This window comes from Diabrotica undecimpunctata, chromosome 6 (genome assembly GCF_040954645.1).
Source record: "Diabrotica undecimpunctata isolate CICGRU chromosome 6, icDiaUnde3, whole genome shotgun sequence".
NCBI lineage: Eukaryota > Metazoa > Arthropoda > Insecta > Coleoptera > Chrysomelidae > Diabrotica > Diabrotica undecimpunctata.
This window is the reverse complement of record NC_092808.1, coordinates 70,867,943-70,876,995: the sequence shown is the minus strand read 5'-3', so window position 1 is coordinate 70,876,995 and position 9,053 is coordinate 70,867,943. Positions and strand designations below refer to the sequence as shown.

The window sequence follows — 9,053 nt, the reverse complement described above, 5'->3', positions numbered from 1 at the left end:
ACTGCTAACACAATATTAATACACAAAAAAGGGGACAATACAGATCTGAAAAATTATCGTCCAATATCACTACTATCACAACTTTATAAAACATTCACAAAAATAATTACAAATAGATTGACAACAAAGTTCGATGTATATCAACCAGTAGAGCAAGCCGGATTTAGAAAAGGGTTCAGTACATGTGACCATCTTCACACACTAAAGGTCCTAATAGAAAAAGTTAACGAATACAATTTACCAATCTGTTTAGCATTTATAGACTACGAGAAAGCTTTTGACAGCATAGAATTATGGGCTATTGAGGAAGCACTGGTCAACAGCAGAATAGATTCTAGATATTGGATATTAATACATAATATATATCAACACGCTGAAATGGTAGTCACGATGGACAACGGAATGAAAACGAGGCCAATAAAAATCAACCGAGGAGTAAGACAGGGAGACACCATATCTCCAAAACTATTTACTGCCGCACTTGAAGACATCTTTAAATCAATAAATTGGGAAACGAAGGGACTATCGATAAACGGAAAGTATTTAAACCATCTAAGATATGCAGATGACGTAGTACTAATAGCCGACAGCTGGAAAGAACTGAAGACGATGATCGATGAGCTTCATACGGAATCCATAAAAAAAGGACTGAAAATGAATCTGAGTAAAACTAAGCTAATGTCGAATAAAGATGATCAACCGACGATAACCATCCAAGGAACAAAAGTGGAACATGTAGAAGAATACATATATCTGGGTCAGAATATCAAGGTAAACAAAGAAAACCAAACTACCGAAATAAGCAGACGAGTAAGAATGGGATGGGCCGCATTTGGAAAACTCTCATACATACTGAAAGACAAAAAGATACCCCAAAACCTTCGAACAAAAGTGTTCGATTCTTGTATCCTTCCCGTTCTCACTTACGGAGCTCAAACCTGGACATTCACAAAAAAGAACATGAACAAGATTCGAAAAACTCAGCGAGCCATGGAACGACAGATGCTTGGTATCTCACTAATAGATCGGCAAACAAACGAAGCAATCCGGAAAAAAACAAAAATAAAGGGCGCCGCGAAACAAGCAGCTAAATTAAAATGGAAATGGGCTGGACACAACGAACGTCTCGAAGATGGTAGATGGAACAAAGAAGTCGGAAACTGGCGACCGTACGATGCGAAGAGACCAAGAGGAAGACCTCAAATGCGCTGGAGCGACGATATCAAAAGAGTCGCAGGACCAATGTGGAAACGCCTAGCACACAAAAGGGATGAATGGCGAGAAATGGGAGAGGCCTTTATTCGACAATTCGGATAGAAAAAAGGGCTATAAAAAAAAAACTTAAGGAGAAATGTAGTTAGGAAAATCGGCCCAGCATAGCGATAAGGACAAATAAAATGATGATGAGTTCTATATAAGGAAGTCCATAACAAAAAAAAAGAAAGATATAAATAAATTTAAATAACTTAAATAATGGAAACTACTAGTAATTTAAAGGAATAAACTTTTCCTATGCGAAATAATTTACAGTTACCTATACCTACTATAAGGTAACGAAAATTTTGCATCAAGTACTTAGAACACTAAAAACACTAGGTATTATATTATCAATATTGCTGGGAGAAAACTATATTTGGACCAACTTTTAAAACTTAACGAATAAAATCAGGACTCAATTTTCAAAAGTCGCGAGGTCTTTGTAAGTGAAACACAAAACAAATTTATTACCTAATACCTGTAATACTCAAAAATATAGTACTTAATGTAAATATGCCACAAGAAAATAATTGCAGAACAATATTAGTAAATATTGATAACATATTAAAAACATAAGGTAAAAATGATAATGAAATAAATCGAATAATACCAGTAAAACTATAAGTAAATATATTCAATGTATTAGATAACCTGATCACCAAAACGAAACGATGTGAAAAGTGAACAAAATAATCCAAAAAGTTCTACCCTTCATAATAGGGTATATTTTATATAGGTTTCTATCAAATAATGCTCTTATTAAATGCAGTGAAAACTAAGTCGCGATAACGGACCTACCGTAGTGAGACCGTCATAAAAGGAAATAAAAATTAGTAAAATCTGGCTTAATACCGAAAGGTAAGAGTCCATAGGAGAAACATAAGAAGAAAAAGAAGTGGCCCAATGTCAACAACGACAGATTGTCAATACAAGAAAATTAATTGTAAAATTTATTACCGTTAAAAAAAATTTAACGGAAAATAAAAAAAGAAAGACCTACTCATACAAAATGTCCATTACGAAATATAAATCATGTATTAGTCAATACTTAAAAAGTCGAGAAAATGTTGTAAAAGAGGAAATACAATGTGCAATTGGATATAATTTAGAACTTAATGAGAAGGAAAATATTGTTAATGAATATATTATGAAGCATAAATATAAAGAATTGGATGAAGGTTTTCTTGATCCGCAAAATTTTTTAGCCGGCAATCATTTTTTTAAAGTAAAAGATCAAATAGAGAAGTCTAAAGTTTTCGAATTTATTAAAAAAATACCAAAAGGGGCTTCCTTACATTCTCACGATACTGCAATGGCTTCAGGAGAATATCTATACAGTATTACTTTTAGAGACAACTTATATGGATGTGCTAAAGATAACGGCTGGACTATGCAATTCTTTGAAGAACCACCTTCATCAAATTGGAAATTGTTATCACAACTAAGAACCAGTGGAACATTCGAAAATTTTCTTAAATCCAAATTAACTTTAGTTTGCGATAACCCTGAAGTAAAATATCCCAATTTAAATACTGTATGGACTACTTTTCAAAATTTATTTATTAATTTAGAGAAGTTGATTTGTTATAAGCCTATTTTCAAAGAATACTTTTACCAAGCTTTAAAAGAAACTTATGAAGATAATGTCAAATATATTGAATTTAGAGGTTACTTACCTACTGTATATGATTTGGATGGAACGGAATATGGTCCTTGTGAAGTTGTTGCTATGTATAATGAAGTAGGAAAGCAATTTAAGCAGGACTATCCTGATTTTTTTGGTTGTAAATTTATTTTTGGGCCACATAGAATGGTTGATAACGTAGTAATGGACAATTATGTGAAAATTTATAAAGAGATCAAGACACAATACCCTGAATTTGTAATAGGATTTGATCTTGTTGGCCAAGAAGATTTAGGATATCCTTTTACATCTTTTTTACCCCAACTTTTAGAAATGAAAGAATTTGGATGTAAGTTTTTTTTTCATGCTGGGGAAACCCATTGGAACGGACAATCAACAGATCAAAATCTAGTAGATGCAATATTGTTAGATACTGTTAGACTTGGACATGCGTTTGCTTTATTGAAACACCCGGTCTTAGCGAAAATCGTCAAAGAAAAAGGTATTGCTATAGAAGTGTGCCCTATATCTAATCAGGCACTTAAACTTACAGATGATCTAAGAAGCCATCCAGCATCTATTTTAATTGCAAACAATTATCCTGTTGTTATTGGATGTGATGACCCCTCATTTTTTGGAACAAAGGGTATCAGCTATGACTGGTATGTAACTTTTATGGCGATGTGCCATCGAGATAGTGATCTTCGATTGTTAAAACAATTGGCTATAAACTCTTTAGATTATAGTGCATTGGAATTTGAAGAAAAAGAAAGGGCAAAGCAACAGTGGCAAGATGAATGGAAAACATTTATCGATTCATTCTACATTCATAAAATCCTTTAAAAATATATTTGGATATTAAAAGTTTACTTATTTTCCTTAAAACCTTTTTCGCCATTGTTAGACTTTTTGTTTATCTAGAATATTATTAATTGCAATATATTTATATGTATATCTTGAGGATATACTATTCTAGTTTTCAGTCCTTCTTTTTTTTTCACATTTAGCATTTCATTAATACAAAGTAGTCATTTACTGTTTATTAAACATCCTTATAATCATATATTGCAGTGGCGGCTGGTGTGGTAAAATTTTGAGTAGGCCAAGCCAGCAAATTACATAGCTATGGTCACAGGGTCATGACCCCCCCGCCCCCACCCCCAACTCATTTTTTAATGATTTCTCTGTTCATTTTAACTTCTGCGTTGTATCTAATTTTTGCGATTTTTTATTTTTCATCTAGTAAATCGCGAACAGAAAACGCCCTCTTCTGTATATCCTTAATGGACAGCAAATTACTTAAATGTTCCTTGCAACTGAAATGTTTTTTTAAGGAGGCAGACATATTTTTTATATCAAAGTATCCTTCACAATTCTATACATATTTCTTATTAGAAAATAACAAACACGGCCAACAATATAGTCTGTTTTTCGTAATACTTCCAGACAACCATTTGTAGATATCATACCAAGAGCAATTAAAAGTACGCACCTTTTTCCCATATTTTTGGTCAATTCGCAATGTTGGAGTAGGCCTTTCATTCATAATATTTTTTTTTCTATCACTTTCAGTTCTTCTAGATAATGGCGATTCCAATAGTGTGGGGGCCTTGTAACTGGATCCCTACATTCGAGGGTTGGAAATATGTTGATTCCAAGCCTTACTTCAAAGGACTTGTGAGTGGATGTATCTCCATAGGTTTGGTTCTTCAGTGACCGTTGAAGGATAAGGATTGTTAATGTGAGCAAATATAACTCCAAAAAAATAAAATCACCTTTAGTTTATCGACTTATAATTAACTATTTTTAGAGTAAAGAGGTTCAAAACGACCGTAGCTGACAGTACAATATCAAATAATTCTTTCTTTATCACAAGTAAAAGAGAAAACCGTATTTATGAGAAAAAATGCCCGATTTCGGCGTAGAGAAATATTTTATATATGAATTGAGAGTGTTTTAAAATGCACATGCCTCAAGGGCGTGTGAGAACGAACTGATAAAATAATACTTGGTGCGTAAAAGTGTAGATTACCCCTCTTGTATTTAGGTGTGAAAACTATTTAAGAGGCTGTGGTGCCAATCAGTCGGGTATCCCGAGCAAACTTTATAAAGTGACTATTTTACTTATTCTACACTAAGAAAAGTGTAAAGAACTATATTTTTATTTTATATTTTAAAATGATATGTTCATTTCTGGAACATAGACTGCCCGCGTTGAAGTATTTACTTCAAAACGAAAGAAAGAGTGATTTGAGAAAGTAAGCAAACTTAACTTAAATGTAATTTAAGAAATAACTATTCCTAAACTAGAGTAATACATATAAATGTGACAAAATTTAAAATTTTAATTTTCTACTTTGTCCACAGGAAGAGGACAGAGTTTTGTAATGGGTCTGTTAAAATATCCATCTCTAGTCTTTATTTTAACACTACGGACCTTATCGTCCTTACCAGTAAACAATTCAACAATTCTTGCCAATGGCCAGTGTAGGGGTGGAACTTTATCTTCCTTTAATAGAACTAAGTCGTTAACTTCAAGATTCTTCTGTGGTGTTAACCACTTGGGGCGATTCTGAAGTTGATTAAGGTAATCAATTTTCCAGCGTTTGGCAAATGATTGCTGAATCTTCATGTAGTTTTGCCCAATTGTTAATTTATTGTCAGGTATTTCCGTCACTATCTCTTCAGGAAATGACGTAATTGGTTTTCCTATTCGGAAATGTCCTGGAGACAATGTGTTAAAGTCATTTGGGTCATTTGACATAGCACAAAGAGGGCGTGAGTTTAGTACTGCTTCTATTTGTGCGAGAACTGTGCTAAAGGCTTCAAAAGTTAAAGTGGTATTGCCTAAAAGCCTTAAAATGTGATATTTGGCACTTTTTATGGCTGCCTCCCAAATTCCATCATGATGCGGAGAATGGGCTACAATAAATTTCCATTGGATTTCAGAAGAGGAGAGAAAATTGAATATGGACTCGGAGGTTTCCTTTTGTTTAAGAAATAGTGCAACTTCCCTCAACTGATTTCTAGCTCCTAGAAAATTAGTGGCGTTATCTGAGTAGATAATTTGTGGACAGCCTCTCCTACTGATGAATCTTTTTAAAGCAAGTAAGAAACTTTCGGTGGAGAGACCTGTGACTAATTCGATGTGCACTGCACGAGTAACCATACATACGAACAACGCTATGTAGGATTTTATTTTTGGAGCCTTTCTTAAATTGGAGCTTTTTATAAGAAATGGACCACCAAAGTCTAGACCAACATTGGTAAATGGAGGGGAGAAACATGAACGTTCCCGTGGTAAATCAGCCCATAACTGTGTGGCTGTCTTTGCTTTAAATTTAAAACAATCATGACATTTATTAATTATTCTTTTAGTTTCTTTGAGACCATTTAGACACCAATATCTTAAACGAAAATTGGAAAGAGTATTTTGAGGGCCTGCGTGACATAATCTTATATGTTCTCTATGCAGCATTAATTTTACTATGTGATTATGAGACGGTAGAAGTAATGGGTACTTCTGTTTATATGGGACGTCTGAGTACCTTAGACGACCACCTACACGAATCATTTGCTGATTATCTATGAATGGGTTGAGTTTTAAAATTGTTCTATTTGAAATTATCTCCTTATTTTCAAGACAAGAAAATTCTCGAAAAAAGTGTGCCTTTTGCAAAAGTTTTATTATTAAATTTTCAGCATTTTTTAATTCTGAAACAGAGAAGGGTCCAACACATTTTTCATTTGGAAACTTGAAATTGTGAATGTACCTGAGAATAAGTGCGATACTGCGTTGTAGTTTTGAGAAGTTTGAAAATTTGAGAGATAAATTTTCAATGAAACTTATTGGGCTTTCTTGTGCTAGATGAACTATTTTCTTTTCCTCGGGTATTTTAATTACATTTGGTTTTGAATCATAAGAAGTTAAATCTAAGTCATAATTAAGTAGAAATGAGGGACCTTGAAACCAAAATTTTGAGTTTAGAAGTTCAGGAGCAGACATGCCTCTTGACGCAATATCTGCGGGGTTTTGTTTTGACTTTATATATCGTCACTTAAATTGTGGGTTTCCTTGTATTTCAGAAACTCTATTTGCAACAAACTGTGACCATCTCGAGCTATGTGAGCCTAACCAAGAAAGTACGATTTCTGAGTCGTCCAGCAGTTTATTGAGTCTATTTGAGTTAATTTATTATTTAGAATTTCAACTATTCTTTTAGTGAGTTTGCTGCATAAAACAGCACCCATAAGTTCTAACTTAGGTAAAGTTAATGTTTTTATTAGAGCTACCCTACTTTTAGAGGTGATGAGTGTGGAAGAGACATTTCTTGAGCTATAAGTAACTCTAATATATATGCAGCTGGCGTATGCCTTTTCACTAGCATCGGAAAATGCGTGTATTTGTATAGTACATATATAATTTTCAATAAAAAAAAGTCTGTGAATTTTTAAATGTTTTAGTGCTGAAATATGTTTGAGAAAATTTAACCATTCATTTAAGAGTGTAGAGTCTAAACTTTCATTCCACTGAATTTTTGAAAGCCAAAATTTTTGCATTATTATTTTTGCAGTTACTATTACAGGTTTAATTAATCCCTTGGGGTCGAAAAAACTTGCGATTATCGAGAGCACTTGTCTCTTAGTGTAGGAATCTTTTATTTCGATTTCTGGTACTGAAATAGAGAAACTATCTAACTTAGAGTCCCAACAAAGACCTAATATTTTATTAGAATGATTTTCTGGAGATATGACATACGTGGAGTCAGTTGAAAATTGTGAAATATTTTCTAAAAATTGTGGTGAATTTGAACACCATTTGTGAAGAGATATGCCTGCCTTTTGTAGCAGTGCAGTGATTTGCTCATACGCAAGTGTGAGCTATACTATTTGTACCATATAATATGTCATCAATATAGCAAAAATTAATGAGCATATCATGAGCGAGAGGATATTCTTCCTTATGCATGTTTGCGAGTTCAATTAAACATCGTGTGCTAAGGAAGGTAGCTGGTTTCGTTCCATAGGTAACCGTTTCCAATTGTATACATTTTAATGGCTCCGAGGGAGAGTTGCGCCACAAAATATTTAATAAGAAAGTTTGGTTGGGGTTTATTCTGATTTGTCTAAACATCTTTTTTATATCAGATGTGAATACATACTTGAAGAGTCTAAAGTTGACTAAAGTGTCAAATAGTTCTGGTTGTGTGGTATAACCCTTTAACATAATATCATTAAGGCTAAAACCAGAAGTGGTTTTCATGGATGCGTCAAAAACTACGCGCAAACGAGTTGTGAGAGAAGTGTCTTTTTCTACACTGTGGTGAGGCAAGAAATATTTGTTTTCTAAGTGTACATTCTGCAGAGAAAACGGAACCCATTTTGCATGTCCTAATTCAACATACTCGTCTATAAAAGATTTATATTGTTTGTAAAGAGAATCATTTTTTGAGAATTTGTTCTCCAAATTTAGAAATCGCCTTTGCGCCATTTGGAAAAGGTCGCCCAATTTATTATTTTCATTAGGCGTGCATACGGGTAAATCTACTTGGAACTGTCCATTCGGTAGGATTTGTATTGTGGCTTTAAATATTTTCTCAGCCTTTTTATCATCAGGACTTAAATGCTTTATTTCGGGAACTTCTTCAATGTCCCAAAACAGTAGATAGATAGTGTTCCTTCTGGAGCGGAAGTGACGTCACACGTCGATCGTCAAGCGTACGTATCCTCATGGGTCAAGGCCACGCCCCCCTCGTGACGTAGGAACGTGCCTAGGGTATCGAGGCCACGCCCCTCGACCAATGGTGACGTAGGAACGTACCTCGTGTCTCTAGACCACGCCCCTCGGCCAATGGTGGCGTAGGAACGTCTCCCCATGTCTTGCTGACCAATGGTGGACGTCCTCGTGACGTCGGAACGTGTCGTCGACTAATGGCAGCATAGCAGCGTCAGTGGTGGGAATAGCAACACCCCCAGCGACCAATGACAGCTCAGAATTTGAATAAACATCATAGAAATGGCGGTATAGCGATGAGGGACCAATGGTTACATAGTAACGCCCTCCTCGTGACGTCGGAACGTGTCGTCGACCAATGACAGCATATCAGCGTCAGTGGTGGGAATAGCAGGCCAATGGTGGCATAGTAACGCCCTCCTCGTGACGTCGGAACGT

General features: G+C 34.8%; 1 protein-coding gene across 1 annotated transcript; it reads left to right on the top strand.

Moving 5' to 3' along the window:
- The first annotated feature begins 2,170 nt into the window (after window positions 1-2,170).
- LOC140442678 (adenosine deaminase 2-like) lies at window positions 2,171-3,790 on the top strand. Its single transcript, XM_072533673.1, has one exon. It carries the CDS (start codon window positions 2,267-2,269, stop codon window positions 3,722-3,724), a length of 1,458 nt encoding a protein of 485 aa, XP_072389774.1. The 5' UTR covers window positions 2,171-2,266; the 3' UTR covers window positions 3,725-3,790.
- The last annotated feature ends 5,263 nt before the right edge of the window (window positions 3,791-9,053 follow it).